Source organism: Ranitomeya variabilis, chromosome 5 (assembly GCF_051348905.1).
Source record: "Ranitomeya variabilis isolate aRanVar5 chromosome 5, aRanVar5.hap1, whole genome shotgun sequence".
NCBI lineage: Eukaryota > Metazoa > Chordata > Amphibia > Anura > Dendrobatidae > Ranitomeya > Ranitomeya variabilis.
The window spans coordinates 240062384-240081202 of record NC_135236.1 but is presented as its reverse complement, the minus strand read 5'-3'; the positions used below and the strand labels follow the sequence as shown (position 1 = coordinate 240081202).

Here is an 18819-nt window from a genome sequence, read left to right as displayed (position 1 = left end):
CGTCTATTCCAGATAGCGGAGAACCATTTTCTATCTTTAACCGCACTGCATATAAGAGGAAAAGAAAATGTGAAAGCAGACTTTCTAAGCCGCAACACCCTAAGACAAGGGGAGTGGTCTCTAAACAGTCTCGTGTTCAACCAGATTGTCCACAAATGGGGACGTCCAGAGGTGGATTTATTTGCCACCAAGGACAACCGAAAGACAATAAAATTCTGTTCCCTAAATCCCAGGGAGAATCCTCTGGCGGTAGACGCCTTTCTGATCAATTGGGATTTTCGGCTGGCTTATGCGTTCCCCCCGCTAGGCCTGATACCTCTGGTAATCAGGAAGATAAGAGAAGATCGGGCAAGAGTTATATTTATTGCCCCATTCTGGCCCAGAAGGGCCTGGTTCACCTGGCTCAGGATCATGTCAGTGGAGGACCCCTGGGTGCTTCTGGACATTCCAGATTTACTCTACCAGGGTCCGATCAGCCATCCACAAGTAAAGAGTCTCCATTTAACGGCATGGAGTTTGAGAGGGCGTTACTGAAAAACAAAGGGTTCTCCCCAAATTTAATTGAGACCCTTATGAAAAGTAGGAAACAGATAACGACAACAATCTACGCTAGAACCTGGCGGAAATTCCTGGCCTCTTCTGATTTTAATTTAGAAGAGGGAATACCTATAAAACAGATCTTAGAATTCCTGCAAAGAGGCTTAGAGCTAAATCTATCCACTAGTACCCTAAAGGTACAAGTCTCGGCCCTAGGGGCCCTGTTTTCCTGTAACATCGCCAATAATTATTGGATCTCAAGGTTCATTAAAGCATCTAGTAGAGCTAGACCCATACATAAGGATAGATCTATGCCTTGGGATCTCAACCTAGTCCTGTCAGCATTGACTAGAGAGCCATTTGAACCATTACAATCAGCTTCAATTAAGGCCTTATCTCTTAAGACAGCATTTCTGGTAGCAATAACATCTGCCCGTAGGGTGGGAGACATACAAGCTCTTTCCAGGCTTCCCCCTTATACAGAGTTTCTGCCGGATAGGGTAGTCCTCAGACCTGACCCGGCCTATTTACCAAAAGTGTCATCACGGTTTCACAGGTCACAGGAGATAGTTTTACCGTCTTTCCTTCCCAATCCCTCCAACCCTAAAGAAGAGCTACTCCATACGTTAGACGTTAGGAGATGCCTGTTAGAATACATCTCTGTTACCGATACATGGAAGAAAGATAATTCGTTATTTTTATCTTTCCAAAGTCCTAGAAAGGGACTCAGGGTATCAAAGTACACACTAGCAAAGTGGATTAGGGAGGCTATCTCTTTGGCTTATACTGCAGGTGGGGGTCCGACTCCGCAGAATCTGAGGGCGCATTCCACCAGGGCCATGGCTACATCCTGGGCGGAAAAATCTGGAGTATCAATCGACCAGATATGTAAGGCGGCCACATGGTCATCCCCGTCCACCTTCTTTAAACACTATAGGTTGGATTTGGGGGCTTCCTCTGATCTCACCTTCGGGTTAAGGGTGCTACAGGCCATAGTCCCTCCCTAAGGTACCTTGCATCTCTGTAATTCTCTCGTCGTGCTGTCATGGGAGTCCGAGTAAAGCATTAAGCTACTTACGGGTAGTGGCATTTCTCGGAGGCCCATGACAGCACCCTTAGTTCCCTCCCTATTCACGTGGGGGTTGCACCTCCTATAATGTATATATCTCACGTATGATACCCAGTTCCAATATATTGGTTAAAATGTTGTATATAAACTGTATATAATGTATATTTGTGTGCCACTAACCGCGGTAGTCCTCTCAAGGCTCTGAAATACAACTGATGCATGGGAGAGGTGCCGCCCTTTTGTATCTGTAGGTTTCCTGTTCCTGATGGGCGGATCCCCTCTCTCGTCGTGCTGTCATGGGCCTCCGAGAAATGCCGCTACCCGTAAGTAGCTTACTTCTATTTGCACAGAGGCCAAAAACCTAAAGGCATAAACTGGAATTTGAGCTGGTATACATACAACATGTTGGCACATGTTCACACTAGCCACAGAAAACATAAGAGAAAAACAAAATGAACATATACCCTGCCTTAAGTAAGTAAAAAGGATGCGTCAAATAGTGTCACCTTGATGCGGTGTGATAGCTTTTTTACATTTTTTTTGTCACAATTATGTTAACTAAGTATCCTATGTTATTTTCATGCACTATTGTTATTTATTTATTTACTGCATATTATTTGCTCAGTATGTCTTTGGAGTGTGGGGGGAAGCCCAGGCAAACACAGAGTGCAGTCTAAGGGCCATTTCACACAAGCCTTATATTTAGGATATAGATTTTTGTTGTGTAGCATATACACTAAAAACTTACAGATCCAGAGTAAATAATAGATACCCATGTAGAACTGTAGGCTATTTATTTAGCCTTTTAAGAATCTAAAGTCGGGACTATCCAGGGTGGCCACTTTGAAGATTTCTCGCAAAGTTTTTGATTCCTTTCTTATTTTGTATTGTGTGCACACTCAATATGATGCAAAATAAAAACCTAAAAAAGTAATTGGCTACATGTCAGCTATTTATTATAATAAATATATATATATATATATATATATATATATATATATATATATATATATATATATATATATATATAACTGTAATTAGTCAGCCAAGGTTCTATTTTTCCAACTACTGAAAATGTTATAGAATACTTTCCATATGCGTTATTTCTAAGGAAGGAAAACCGTACATTATACAAGCGCTGCAGAGAGCCTGGGGAGATAACAATACCAACCAGCACTTATTCTAGATGGATGAAGTCATGTTTTTAAATCGGTTCCAAATCTCAAGCCCATGAAAAGACGAAGCGTAAGTGCCACTTTCAAACTTCTGGCTTCCCTAGATTCTCTGATGAAGCTAGGGCAGCTGTTCCCTCTCATTATTGTATGGACTGCCATACCCTCTTACTGCCATTCAGCACTGTTTTTTTTTAAAAATGGTGATTTTAGGATTAAAATAAAAATAGACACATCTTATTAATTGTTATATGATTTATATACTAATATAATAGAGAAAGGTTTTTCAAATGGATTGGTTTCTATCATTTAGATTGCTCCAACGTGTTCTGCAGCTTTGTAGAGAACATGTCAACACATGGGTGCAACAAGTTTTTAGTGGCATTCAAGTAGGTTTGTAACTGCAAACCTACTTTGTTACTTAATTAAAGGGGTTGTACTGATTAACTGTTACTTTCTCTGGTGGCGGCTGGATGTAAACACTTTATACGGAGCTCTTGAACACATCTCCATTCAAAGTGTAGCAGCCTCAACAAAAGAGTCAGTTGTGCTGCAGTTCCCAACAGCGCATTCTATACTTTTAATGGCGTTGTTCTCAGAAGCTCCATTTAGTGTCTACATCAGGCCAGAGCAAGTAATAACTGATCAGTAGAGGTGCTGGGGGTCGGCCCACACTCTTCTGCCATTAATGACCTATTTTGTAGATATAAACAACAGAATGCAGAGGTCCTATGTAAGTGCCAAGATGTATTCAAACAGTGAACGTCGGAAATTTGTACTACATTACTGGTATATAGAAAATTCTTATACAGGTAGTCCTCGACTTACGACGTTGATCCGTTCTTACACGGCGTCGTAAACCGAATTTCGATGTAAGTCGGACCATACATTCATACAGTACTGTACCATAATAACAGTACAGTACTGCAAACACTTAGCCTATCCAAACACCTATCCTAACACAGTACCCTACATAATTAGGGTGTTATGGCGTGCAGGAGACTCGTTTTCCTCGTGTAACCGGGTACAGTGTACAGTACTGGACTCTATTCTTCTGCCACTGCACGTAGTTGCATGTAGTTCGACTAACGACGCAAAACCGTGTAAGTCGGAATGAGGCGTCGTATAAAGCGTCATAACCATGAAACGATGCAACTCGAGACCGTTGTAACCCGAGGACTAACTGTACATTGAATTTTCCAATTTATCAGAGCTTACCAGCCACAACAAGGTGACCTTTCTTTGGGACCTTAAACCTCATATTTATCACACGTCTCTCCCAGGCTAAAAGCCTACAAATTTAAAGGACGGGTAGGATCAATGACTAATTAAAAGTAGCCTTAAGCTGATAGGAGGAGTGTTCAGCAAAATATGGATGCAGTAACCTCCAGCATTGACTGCTTAAGTATGTTTTTTGTTTGCTTGTTTGAGCACTATGCTGTAGACCGGTCAACACCAATTTCACTAGTCTAGAATTCACCATCCGAGTACAGATTATAATGTCTGAACCAGAGACATTTCTCTTGACCCAAACTCAACAGGCTCATATATGCCTATGTGTCGGTTGAGTTTAGGTCAGAGGGACACTGTGGTCCGTACACGCTGCAGATTTGGCCACACATCTGAATTATATTGTTTCCGAGGAATCAGGGCAGCACGATGGTTCAGTGGTTAGCACTGCAGCCTTGCAGCGCTGGGGTCCTGGGTTCAAATCCCACCAAGGACAACATCTGCAAGGCGTGGGTTTCCTCCAGGTACTCCGGTTTCCTCCCACACTCTAAAGACAAACTGATAGGGAGTTTTGATTGTGAGCCCCAATGAGGACAGCGATGATAATATGTGCGTTATGGAATATAGTGACGCTATAAAAGCAGTGCATAATAAACTAGATGGGTATTTCCTGAAGGAACTACAGATAGTGCTTTGGAATGGTGCCCGGGCTGCCCCTGCAAGACTTTCACACTTGGGTGCCCCTCAGGCGCTGGTTTGGTAGTTGTAGCCCCTCAGGGTTGAGGCCACTCTGGGTCCGATTTGGTGGGCCGGGTCACTCTGGGTCCGATTTGGTGGGCCGGGTCACTCTGGGTCCGATTTGGTGGGCCAGGTCACTCTGGGTCCGATTTGGTGGCCCGGGTCACTCTGGGTCCGATTTGGTGGCCCGGGTCACTCTGGGTCCGATTTGGTGGCCCGGGTCACTCTGGGTCCGATTTGGTGGCCCGGGTCACTCTGGGTCCGATTTGGTGGCCCGGGTCACTCTGGGTCCGATTTGGTGGCCCGGGTCACTCTGGGTCCGATTTGGTGGGCCGGGTCACTCTGGGTCCGATTTGGCGGGCCGGGTCACTCTGGGTCCGATTTGGCGGGCGGCGCCACTCTGGGTCCGATTTGGCGGGCGGCGCCACTCTGGGTCCGATTTGGCGGGCGGCGCCACTCTGGGTCCGATTTGGCGGGCGGCGCCACTCTGGGTCCGACTTGGCGGGCGGCGCCACTCTGGGTCCGATTTGGCGGGCGGCGCCACTCTGGGTCCGATTTGGCGGGCGGCGCCACTCTGGGTCCGATTTGGCGGGCGGCGCCACTCTGGGTCCGATTTGGCGGGCGGCGCCACTCTGGGTCCGACTTGGCGGGCGGCGCCACTCTGGGTCCGATTTGGCGGGCGGCGCCACTCTGGGTCCGATTTGGCGGGCGGCGCCACTCTGGGTCCGATTTGGCAAGAGGGGGCACTCTGGTCCGATTTGGTGGGCTGGGTCCGATTTGGTGAGCGGGGCAATAATTATAAGACTACAGATAGTGTTTTGGAATTGTGCTCTACTGTCACTTTAAGAGCGGACATTATCTGACAAAACTTGTGACCTGGTGGGCTGATGTAGAGTTTATAGGCGTTGGCATAGTAACTGGGTCTCACTGCGCATATCAATGAGCTAATCAGCCAGGTGGCAGTTATTTTTAGAAATTGCCTCAGAAATCAGGCCCATTATAAACGTATTGGAAAATTTCCCTATTGAAACGCATTGAGACACTTTTTTCAAACGCAAATTAGCATAAATGTGATTTTCGCTGTTGGGTTTCGTTACGGTCTTGATCCCCAGAGCCTTTAGTAGCTGCCTAGTGGGTGCTGTAATAGGTGTTAGCACAGATTAGTGCCTCTTGTAGCGCTAAACTCCCGTAACAACATATCATTGTAACATACTCCATGAGGATGAAATGCTGTCTCATATGATGAATGATTTACAATTTGCTGTCATCTGCCTATGTCTCATAGACTCCCATCACCATACAGCTAGTGTATTAATTGCTATAAGTATTAATAGCATTTCTATTCTACTAAGACTTGTCAAATCAGTGACCCATGAGATTTAAACATATGCCATTTCCTTTCAGTGCCCAAAGGAAGCTTGCAGGATAACACTGCTTGATATTGATACATTTCAACCTGCTCCCCGTATATATAAAATGTCTATATTAAGATATTTTTCTTACTTTCTCAAATTGTTCATTTGATCTACAAGAAAGAGATCAATACTGCCATCTGCTGTTTTAGTAATATTATGTGCAATGTAGTCGCTACCGGATAAAATGAATGACTGGGTAATACGTGCAGAATCTTTCCTAGTTTATCTGAAATTCCATTAGATGAAGAACTCAACACAGAATCTCTAAAATTATTCAGATCTCCAGAATAAAAACACATTCCTCATCCATATGTCTGCAAAGAATACATGAAATAGGCATGCTCTGTTATGAATATATCAGGAATAAAACTGGAACAGCAAGATAAAATATGGATTAATCAGTATAACAAAGGGGAGATGACAACCACTAGAGAGCTCAGGGCTGCTGCAGACCCAACAGCTAGAAACACAGGTGATAGGATTAAGAGGGTTAATTCAGTGCCAGTCGAGAAATCGAAGAGATCGATATTATTAATCAACACATTTCAAAGTTACCAACTTCTTCATCAGGACGAAGCGCAGTGTGGTTTCATCAGGGCACTGTGGTTTGGCCTGATGAAGAAGTTTGAAACTTGTTGACTAAAAAAACGCCTTCCTGGATATCGTTCTCTTCTATTTCTCGGCTGGCAGCGCAGAAGTAAACCTCTTAATCCTATTACCCATTATGAATTTAGCCAGTGATGTGCCAGTGCACACAGGCAAAAGAAGCTGCTATGGAATGAAGTGGATCCTTTATTGGTTATTTTTCTTCCAACCAAACCAAAAATCTTGTCTGGCTAGTTGTTTGATTTCATATCTATCTGTGCATGGCTATATTTGCGATATCAGACATGATATCGTCCATGAAAGTCGACCATATGTTTATTTGGAACCCACGAAGAGGAATGAACATTCTCAATCTCCTCACCTCCTGTCCCTCGCCATGTGCTAATTCATTTGAAATCTCAACTTCAAAGGGAACTTGTCACCAGTTTAATTCCTTATAAATTATGCCCATCACCTTTAAAAGCATTTAAACAGGCTTCCTACCACCTTCTATATCCCTGTAGGTGCCTCTGTTTACTTCCGAAAATGTTTTTTGTCATGTCCATTACTGCGTGCAAGTTGCAATGTCCAGAGATCAGCAGAGCGAAGTCCTAATGTGCAGCGGCTGGCTTCACTCATACATCACCAGCTCCCTGGCTATTCTATGGGGTACAGGGAGGTTCTTGATTCCACCAAACAGGCATGAGATTCCGAGCGATGTGTGGATGACGTAGGAGATCATGATAGAAGAGGCGGTGTTTAAATGGACTGGGGTGACGTTAAGCACAATCCGAATTCATCCACCCCAGCTGGTTATGTAGAAGTGGAGCCTGCTGCTGTGTTACCTATTTGTTAGACAGCTGCAACACATGCTGGGATTGCTGAACAGCCGTGAGACATGCAGCCTCGGGAACTCGAACATATTTTTTGAGCACGCCAAAGACACTCAGTACACGAGCATCATCGCATAACACCTTATCTGAGCACGTTCACTCATTACTTTTGACTACATGATATGTCAGAACATTTGTAGTTGGGACAATTTCCTTAAAGGGAATCTTTCACCATGTTTTGCTATGTAATCTGAAGACAGCAGGAGATACAGACTGATACACAGAATTCAGGGATGTGTCACTTGTTAAAGTATATGCTGTTGTCTCCTGTCAAGGATTTATTACTAAGAGATTAACTGTTGAACTACGTTAGTCAGGCAATGTGATGGGCACCTCACTATCTATGGACTGTGTACATGGACAGCCTGGTGTGGGTGGGGTTAGCGTTCTCAGCTCTGCTTCATGCTAAATCTTAAAGCTCTGTTTGTATCATAATTGCTGCACCCAATAATCTAAGTTATACATCATTGGGTTCAGCTTCTCTTGGCCTACATCATGCTGCTATCAGAAGACGTTGCAAAAACCTGCTGACAGATTCCCTTTAAGGCTGAATTTATTACAAACAGACCCACCATTTTTTGTTTAAACCTATATAGTAGGTATTTATCATCCCTTAATTTCATAATTTATGTATAAAGTCAATGCTCATCTTCTAAAGTGTTATTAGGTAGCTTTGCAGTAATCCATAAATCCAAACGTTGGTAAAAGCATTGTAGCCCTTGCAGTCCGTTCAGAAAAGCAATTATAGACTGGCATGTTTGTAAATTCCAAAGGTCCTGACAGTAAATTCTCTTGTTACAAGTCCTTTGATTGTGCCGTTCCACAATCTGGAGAGAAAATCGTACATTATAGATCTCATCTGTCTTTTTCCAGTTACAAATGACATTATCTGCTGTAGTGTTTTCTGGAGAAACAAATGATAAAAATTAAAATGCTAATACAGCACTTAACCTGGATTAACTCTGCAAGTGCTGCTCACGTGAGGGACCGCTTTAAGAGGTAGTGAAATATGTTGAGACTGCATTAGGAGGCATCGATGTCTGTGTATCCAGAGGGAGAGAGGAGTCAGAAATACTGATGTGATGGCCCGTTAAGCAGTAATGTATTCTTGATCTGATCTGTGTACGCCGTAATCCCTTGCCCCCTCCAGCCTTTTTCTATTGATTTTTATCATCTCGTGTCACCATTGCACTGATGGTCTTTTTGTTCCCCATCAACATTTCAGGATGCATTAAAGATTTTACTTCAAGATAGCTGCATTTATTGTCTAAGATATTTGGCACCGGAAGAATTAGTTTGCCTGTTTTTCTCCACCTCCGGACAGTTTTCTGTGCAGTGTTTTTCTGGCTGATCTTACTTTTTGTGTGTGCTTTTTCTTGTAAATGGGTATAAAGCATCTTTGGATATCGCCCTGCACATTTTTGTATAGAGAATGCCTACATAAAAAGTTTAAGTGTTGAATTGCATACAGTACCGTGCGCAAATTTTGGGCAGGTATGGAAATAAAAATGCAAAGTACGAATGTATTTTGCTAATTGATAAAAAATAAACTAACTTTTCAGTTTTTGAAATCTAAGAGAATGAACAGAAGAGAAATCAAAATCAAGTCCATGTTCTATAAACCCCTTCCAGCACACGGTTGTAACTGTACTTCCAGATTGAAAGCGATTTTCCCGCAATGGGGCATCCAGTCTCATCCGGTAATTGGCGCGGGCACAGGAGTTGTGCCTGTGCCATCCGCAGAAAGCCATCTGTTGTATATAGCCAGACTCCTGCTTCATGGGCTGATCTCAGAACTTTAACACCTCATATTCCTCTGTCACTAGTGATAATGGCATGTGTGGAGTCTGACAAAGAGAAATTGCTCCCTTTGCCAGCTCATCGGCACACCCACAGCAAGATTATTGGGTGCTGATGGCTGCTATTGCAACAGGAAGGCCTGACAATGACATATACCTCAGCCAGTCAGATGCCACCTAGAATAGGGCTCGAATGACTGGCTGTCAATCAAAGACTGTCAGTGACGACAATGCAGTGTGCATAAGTACTACAGTGCAATATTAATGTGATTAAAGTATAGCAGGTCCAAGCCGCCTTATGAGGCCAGTAAGCATTGTAAAAATAAAAGGCAAAAAAAGTTTTTACAGTGTTACAAAACAATGTAAAAATAAAAATCACAGTTTTAATAATAAGTCATTTGGCTGTAAAAATGCACATGGCAACCTCCACAAAAACATCACACATTTGCTATTGCTGCATTTTGAACTGCATCAATTTTCATCCCATACGGTGAATGGAAAAAAAAAAAGATGAAAAACTATATGATAATTGCCATTTTGGTTAATCTTGGCTCAAAAAAATTACAAAGTGAAGAAAAAGTGATGTACCGTATTTTACAGACTATAAGACGCACTTTTTTCCCCCTCAAATTTTTGGGGAAATGGGGGTGCGTCTTATAATGCAGATATACCTTACCTGCCGTGGTGGAGCAGGATCCCAGGGTCTCTGCTGAAGGAGGCAAGAGTGGAGCGTTGCTGCAGGCTGGGATGAGGGGGTGTTCCGATGTGCGCTACTGCGGGTGAAAATGCTCTGCGGTGCAGGGGGTTCTGCCTGCATTTTGTGAAAGCAGGGAGCCACCCCGCACACCCACTACAGCGATGCGGTTGCCTCCGGGAAAATGGCCACTGAGGGCAGCGCATGCTCAGATTGAGATATCGGCAACAAGATCTCGTTCCAAGATCTCAGAAGATGAGATCTCGTCATCTGAGATCTAGGCATTCGATCTCGTTGCCAAGATCTCAATCTAAGCATGAGCCGCCCGGAGGCCACCACTTCGCTGTAATTCATGTGTGTGGGGGGTCTCCGGGCTTTCATCCGGTGCGTCTTATAATCCGCAAACTACGGTATATTTCAAAATGTACCATCACAAACTACAGGATTTGCACAAAATAACAAGTCCTAAAACAGTTTTTTAAACACAAAAATTAAAGAGTGAGCTCTTACAATAATCACTTGTGCAAAAGTAGCAAAACATGAAAAAAACTATAGAAGTTTGATATTGCATGAATCGAACTGCAGACTAAAGATAATTTGTCAATTGTACCGAACTGCCACAAAAAATATTTTGTTGTTTTTGCCTCCCAAAGAATTTACGGTATAAAAAGATTATCAAAAGGTCACATATAATTTAAAATTTCACCAATGAAAGCTACAGCTTATCCTGTAAAAAATATAAGCCTTCAAACAGTTCTGTGAAACATATGGCTCTCAGTATGATTTGTACAAAAGTAATAAAAGAATAAATAAAGCTGCATAGATTTGGCATCAGAATATTTGCACTAATTCATAGACTAAAGTTAACACTTTGAATTTTTCCCCATCCTGCATAAATAAAGTGCAGAAAAAATTACATGTACCCAGCTGCAATTAAATAAGTAAAATCAGTAGTGCAGATAAATAACATGGGGTAATTGAACTGGAGTATCCGTTGGAACACATGAAACATGTAGGAGCATGTTCCCACTAGCCATTAAATAGACAAAACTTAAAGCAGAAATGAAATGAACATATGCCCTGCTGTAAATAACAGCGTTTGTAAGTATTCTATGTTATTTATATGCATGATTGCTTTCTACTTAGTAACAGCAGGGTATACGTTCATTTTGTTTCTATCTTAGGCTTTGTCTTTCTAGAATGAAAACAAGTTTCTGTGAAATGCTCCTGTCTTAAAGTTGCATATTTGGATTGTAACCTTGTACGTGGCATTCTCTGGTACCCAGAGAAAGAATGTTTCATTGGTATAGTCAAATTCATCCATTAAATTACCCTTTCCAATACAACTTTAAAATGTGTTTTAGTTGTGATACTAGAATAGGACCTTTCACCAGTTTGAGCTTTTAAACTGGCTACATCATTGAACAGTTGGCTGCAGAGCTGAGTAAAGTGTACTTTTATATTTTGGTTCCTCCTAACCATTGTGAAGATTCGCTTGTAATGTTTAGATTATAATTTACAATAACCTAAGAGAGCGTTACCGGAGATTTTTCTCTGTGGGCGTGTACTTCTTCCCCTGTACGATGTTGACTAATCACAACTTGGCACTCAAATGAAGATGTGTTGAAATAAAGTTCCTTTTATTATTGCATTCAAGGTTTGTTAAATGTTTTCGGTCTTACAATCAGACCTTCATCAGAACTAAAAAATAGGGGTGATGGGGTGGGAAATGTACAGGAAAAAAGAGAGGTCATATAATACATATAAATGATAATATTGTAGCACAAAAGAGCAAAAATAAAATCATGCAGTTTGTCTAGTAGGAGTTCAGACTATATTAAATTCATAACATACAGAACAATTATTTATAGTAACAGATCAGAGAAGTAAATGCAATAAATGCAAGCAGTGACAATAAAGCACTTGGTCATTCAAGCTAGTAGGACTGGAGAAAAGGATGCATTAGGTTCCTAATAGGGAACTGGATGAGGGAGTGTCCAGATGGTAACTTCATGTGAGGGAGATATTTACATTATGCGAGATTCCTGGTTTCATAGATGCAGGATTTCCAGTATGAGACCAGTGAAATATCTGTGACATTGTAAGGAGACCCAGAGGGGAGGAGGGATGATTACCTGGGGGAAGAGGTAAAAGCATGATTAATGTCACAGATCAGTAATGTGGTGAAACTCAGCGGGAAATAGAGCCCATGGCAGGTCAACAGTGAATGCTTGAGAGGAGGAACCACGGTGAAAATTGCACTTGTGGAGTGCAACCCACGTTGCTAATCTAGGCGCTGAATGTAGTGAGCACATGCCGGGACTAATCAGAAGCAGTCAATAAAATACAAGGGAAAAGAAGAACACGCCAATACAATAGGTTAGAGAAGGGTTTCTCCTTTGTGAAACATGTAATGAAAGACAGTCTGATCTCACTGGTCTCACTGCAGAGCTTTATGTTATGACAAAGTGTTGGAGCAGAGTAGCAATGAATGTGATTACAAACACTTTCACCTCTATCTCATTTGCCAGTTTGGAGGGAGGGGCTGTACAGCATAGCTGACAACACTGTGAGGATGTAATGAGACAAAACTCTGCTCTGCTGTACTGCAATCCCCCCTCACTCCCCCAAGCTGGCAGTTGTGGGTTGAAGGCTGAAACTTTTATGTAATCACACTCATCTCTGCTCTACTGTCATCCTTTTTTAATTACATACAGCTCTGCAGTGCGATCAGTGAGTTAAGCAGACTGTCTGTCATTACATGTCTCCGCCAGGAGAAAACTGCTCAAAGGTATTCTGGTGGTATGTTCTTCTTTTCCCCAGAATGTTGCTGCCTACTTATAATTGGTTAACGTCATAAAGAGAGAAGTACACCCCACATAGAAAATCCCTGGTAACACCCAGGTGAGTTCATGATATATTACAACCTTAAATTTTCCATCTAATATTCCACAACAGAGCGGAAAATTAAAAGGTAAAAACTGCATTTTTTCAGCCCTACAACCACTATTCCATCATGTGTCCAGTTTAACATGCTAATACTGGTAAAAGGTCCTCTTCAAGGGCAGGTATTTAGGACAACAGAACTTAGGACGCAGCACTATGTGTTTATTTTGGGGGGTGGTTTTTAGCTGCTGCCACAGAGGTCAGGCAATTGCCTAGGAATCCATCACAACAGATTGGAAGGACGTTTTTTCTAGGCAGGGGGCAGCTTATTTGCAGCTGTAGTTCTTCTTGCCGTTATCACTGTGTATGTAAGCCATGACTAAAGCCATGATGCTGTTGTCTGTAGGACCTTGGAATCAAACACATTATGAAGTATTATGCAAACATGTATTCTTTACAAGTTATTGTTCATGTTCATGTGCCAGTATGTAATGAGTGTGCTTGTAGCAGATGTGTATATTACTGCATATTAGTAAATGTGCATACAGTTGTGCTCAAAAGCAGAATTTTTGCTTTCTTGGCCCTTTTTCCAGAGAATATGAATGATACCACCAAAACTTTTTCTCCACTCATTGTTAGTGGTTGGGTGAAGCAATTTATTGTCAAACTACTGTGTTTTCTCTTTTTAAATCATAATGACAACCCAAAACATCCAAATGACCCTGATCAAAATTTCACATACCCTGGTGATTTTGGCCTGATAACATGCACAGAAGTTGACACAAATGGGTTTGAATGGCTACTAAAGATAACATCCTCACCTGTCACCTGTTTACTTGTAATCAGTGTTTGTGTATAAAGCTGAGTGAGTTTCTGAGATCCATACAGTCTCTTGCATCTGTCATCCAGCCACTGACTTTTCTGGATGTGAGTCATGGGAAAAGCAAAAGAATTGTCAACGGATCTACAGGAAAAGGTAGTTGAACTATATAAAACAGGAAAGGGATATAAAAAGATATCCAAGGAATTGATAATGTCAGTCAGCAGCGTTCAAACTGTGATTTAGGGCTCTTTCACACGTCCTGATATTTCCGGTACCGGAAACAATCGGTACCAGAGTTATCCGTGTCCGTGTGCCCGTGAGCTCACGCAGGCCATACGTGCGGCCCACGTGTGCAGCCCGTGTGCCGAGTGGGTACCACACGGAGCGTGTGGTACCCACTCTGCATCTTGCTGAATCCGCGATTCATATGTTCCCTGCAGCAGCGTTTGCTGCAGAGAAAATATGAATAATAGTGTTTAAAATAAAGATATATGTGTCCGCCGCCCCCCCACCCCCTGTGCGCCCCCCCCCCCCGCTGTTCAGAAAATACTCACCCGGTCCCTCGTTGGCTGTCGGTGCTTCCTGGTCTGGCCCCGGCTTCCACTGTATGCGGTCACGTGGGGCCGCTCATTTACACTCATGAATAGGCGGCTCCACCCCTATGGGAGGTGGAGCCACATATTCATGACTGTAATCGTCGGCCCCACGTGACCGCATACAGGAGAAGATGGGGCCAGACCAGGAAGCAGCGAGGGAGCGGGTGAGTATTTTCTGAACAGTGGGGGGGCGCACGGGGGGTGGGGGGGCGGCGGACACATAGATCTGTATTTTAAACACTATTATTCATATGTTCTCTGCAGCAAACGCTGCTGCAGGGAACATATGAATGCCGCCTTCAGCACCACAGCGGGGGGGACAGCGCTTAGTGTAGCGCTGTCTCTCCTGCGGGCGGTACGTGCACACGGAGGAGAGTGCACACTGTTCTCCATGTGCACGTGTGCTGTCCGTATTGTGGTCCGTGCTGCCGGTGAAAAACGGACATGTCGACGTGTTTTCAGCACGGACATACGGTCCGTGTGAAAACACTCACATGTGCATAGACCCATTCATTTAAATGTGTCTACGTGTGTCAGTGTCTCCGGTACGTGAGAAAACTGTCACTACACGTACCGGAGACACTGACGTGTGAAAGAGGCCTAACAAATGGAAAATCAGGGGCTCAGTAAAAACAAAACCACGGTCAGGTAAACCAACTAAACTGTAGTCCACAACTGCCAAGAAAATTGTCCGGGATGCAAAGAAAAACCCACAAATAACATCAGCTGAAATACTGGACTCTCTGAAAACTAGCGGTGTGGCTGTTTCAAGATGCACAATAAGGAGGCACTTGAAGAAAAATGAGCTGCATGGCCGAGTCGCCAGAGGATAGCCATTACTGTGCAAATACAATAAAGTATCTCACCTACAATATGCAAAGCAGCACAGAGACAAGCCTCAAAACTTCTGGAACAAAGTAATTTGGAGTGATGAGACCAAAAATGAACATTTTTGCTACAACCATAAACATTATATTTGGAGATAGGGCAACAAGGCCTATGATGAAAGGAACACCATTTCTACTGTAAAGCACGGAAGTGGATCGCTGATGTTTTGGGGATGTGTTAGCTACAAAGGTACAGGAAACTTGGTCAAAGTTGAAGGAAAGATGAATGCAGCACGTTATCAGCAAATACTGTAGGAAAATTTGCACTAATCAGCCCAAAAGCTGCGCCTGGAATGTACTTGGACGTTCCAGCATGACAACGATCCAAAACACAATCTCAAGTCGACCTGTCATTGGCTATAGCAGAACAAAGTGAAGGTTCTGGAGTGGCTATCTGTCTTTTGACCTCAATATCATTGAGCCACTCTGGGGAGATCTCAAGCATGCCGTTCATGGTAGACAGCCCAGAACTTCAAAGGAACTGGGCTGAAACTGAGAAAATAAAGAACCTCATCTACAACTACCACAAAAGACTTCAAGCTGTCATTGATGTTAGAGGGGGCAATACACGGTATTAAGAAATTGTGTATGTAAACTTTTGATCAGGGTCATTTGGATGTTTTGGGTTTTCATTATGAGTTAAAAAAAGAAAACACAGTAGTTTGATAATAAATGGCTTCACCTAACCACTAACCATGAGTGGAGAAAAAGTTTTGGTGTTCTCATTCATATTCTCTGAAAAAAGACCAAGAAAGCAAAAATTCTGCCGATGTATCTAAACTTTTGAGCACAACTGTATATTGTATGTAAATAGTGAGTGTGCCTGTATGTTGTGCATGCATTGATGTAATGAATATGTATTTATTGTTATCATTTTGTAATGTTTTCTCACTTTTAAAATTTGACTGTCATAATGTAAAAATTAGTAAATGAGCTTTGAGAAAGTCTTGAAAAAAGTGGGAACGCCAACAAGTAGGGCTTATTGTATTTAAGTGTCTGGGACAGAATGAGATGTGAATAGATCCCTGCTTGCTGATCCATTATGTATTTAATAGTGCATTCCATTGCACATTTTAGTTGTATATTTTGTTCTATTTCTGTTTGAGCAGCAGTTATTGTATGTAGAAAATAATTAGAACTGAGACATCTGCAAGTATGAACTGGCATCCATAACCCAAAACTTTTGCGAGTTCCTGTTTAATGTTTGATAGAATTATATTTTAGAGTTGTTCTCTTCTCCTTTAGCCCAATTAGATCATGATGATGATGATGATAAAACAGGCATGTCACCATCCAGAGAGGACAAACTCAGGCACATGCACAGACACTCAGCTGGGAACTTGAAGGCTATCAAGAATTCAAGTGTAGAACACATCAGCACAGTGGGAGAAAGAATAGATCCTTCACTACCATTAGAGAGTCAATTGTAAGTACTACTACTGTTGTTCCTGAGCCACAATAAAAATTAAATTTCATGCCAACATGACAGTATTCTCTCTATACAGAATGTTAACACTATCATGGCCTTTTGAATATAATCTGGGAATGGTCATATTTATATGTCTTATTTTTTACATGCAGAAAAACCTCATCATTGAGATAATCATCCAAATTTCAGTGATACTTGTGTGTAGTCTTCTATAGCCATAATGCTCTCAAAGAGGTGTGAAAAAACATTAGATATTGAATTATTATAGGTTTATTCCCGGAATAATTTGTTCCTTCTACACAATCTAATTTGATTGCGAATGGTTTGACTGCTGATATGCACAGGAATCCCAAAACCAGCAATCTGGAATCTCCAAGAACAGGGCTTGAGTGGAGCTGAGATGTTCATGCTCGACCTCCGCTCTATTCATAGTCTATAGAACTGCTGTAAATAGTGAAGTGCTGTACTCTGCTTTTTTCCAGCAGTTCCGTAGACAATGAAGGGATCAGAGGTCAAGACTTGAACCTCCTATTCATTCAAGCTGGAGCTACAGATCCCTGATCTTGGGGTTCTAAGGTCAAGATCTTGAGATTGAAAGCTACTCAGCGGTCATACCCCTATTGATCAGGAAGTTATTGCCTTTCTTATGAGTTGGGAATAGCTAGTTATGCTGGGACTAACCCTTGAAAGGGGCTGTACCAAGTTTTGAAGGTGGGCATACTGAGCCTCTGCTCTATTTAGACAGGGTTCTGTAGAGCCCCCTACTTGGGATTTGTGGTGATCCCCCTCAATCCCTCTCCTCCCCTCGAAGTTAATACCTATCCTATGGATAGTGGATGCCTCTAAATCTTGGTGTGACCCGTTTAAAACACTTAACAGAAAAAATGTGTTCTATGGATGATCTACTCAAAGATGTCTTTTTTTGGCAGTGGTTTCATATTTTTATCAAATTTGTGAATTTTATTTGTCTTAAGACTTTTTACAAACAATATTTAGCATAATAAACTGTACATTCCTACGCATAGTAGCAGAAGTGTAAATTATTTATTTTTCTTACATTTTTACTTCACTTCACTCTGTTGTGGAGATACAGGTTGCCGAAAATTCTGGCCTCAATTTCATGAAATTGGGCATTTTATTTTGATCAGCTCTACGGGCATGCACTGTAAACTCACTTGTAAATTCCCACAATTTTGACCAAAATCCAAAATGGAATGCTCATAGAGAAGGTCAGCATTCTGCCATTAGACCGAGGTGACAACACCTCTCTAACTGCGCTAACAATAATACTTGCCCATAGTGGATTTGCCAACCTCTGCTGTTTCTGCGATGCTCCTAACTCTGATGCTACTGTCCACATCTTCTCCTAGGCTGTGCTGGGGTCTCTGCTCTCTGGTAGCTGCTTGCACATGCACAGGGTATTTATTTCTAAAACAGAATATAGTTTATTGTCCTTCATAAACTTTACAGCTCAAGCCTTTCTTCAGCCCAAATGAATAACAAAACAGTCCTTTTTCCAGGTAAGGCAAAGTATATCAAAACGTTCTCGCCGACCTATTATTACAGGCACTTCTCGTTTTAGAACATAGAGTTATCCACCATGAACAGACTTCCTCTAGCTCCAATACAACACACCATGCTGAGCTAACCCATCTGCCTGTTATTAGGCATGTAAGACTCGGAATGGAGTATGGGAGCGACCTTTCCCACCCAGGAGCTTTTGGTTGTTCTTAAATCCCAGAGCATAAATCCAGTCAAATAAAAAACCTCTCAGGAACTGGTTCCGGCCTGTTACTGGTACGGGCTTCATGGGACTTGCATTACCGCCATGGTGGTACATACCTGCCATCCAGAACCTTACCTCCTGCTTTTTTACTGCTTTAATACCAGCAAGTGTTGAGAGGGAGGCATTTTAAGCATATTTGCATGAAACTTCATCTATCTCATGTGATCACACTTGGATTGGAGGCAGGAGCAGCATTAGAGTGAGGAGTATCTGAGGACAGAAAACCTAGTACAGGTAATATGTATTACTGTTAGTGCAATTAGGAAGCTTTATTAAGCAT

General features: G+C 42.3%; 1 protein-coding gene across 7 annotated transcripts in view; it reads left to right on the top strand.

The window, feature by feature from the left end:
* SHF (Src homology 2 domain containing F) overlaps positions 1 to 18819 on the top strand; it is a 378212-nt gene that overhangs the window by 252520 nt on the left and 106873 nt on the right. For 6 of the 7 annotated variants that reach the window (XM_077263935.1, XM_077263933.1, XM_077263932.1 and 3 more), the window contains one exon: positions 16570 to 16750. The exons of the other annotated variant lie outside the window; for it this stretch is intronic. In XM_077263935.1, the coding sequence (XP_077120050.1) occupies positions 16570 to 16750 (181 nt within the window). The remainder of the gene's footprint in view (positions 1 to 16569; positions 16751 to 18819) is intronic. 7 annotated transcript variants of the gene reach the window in all.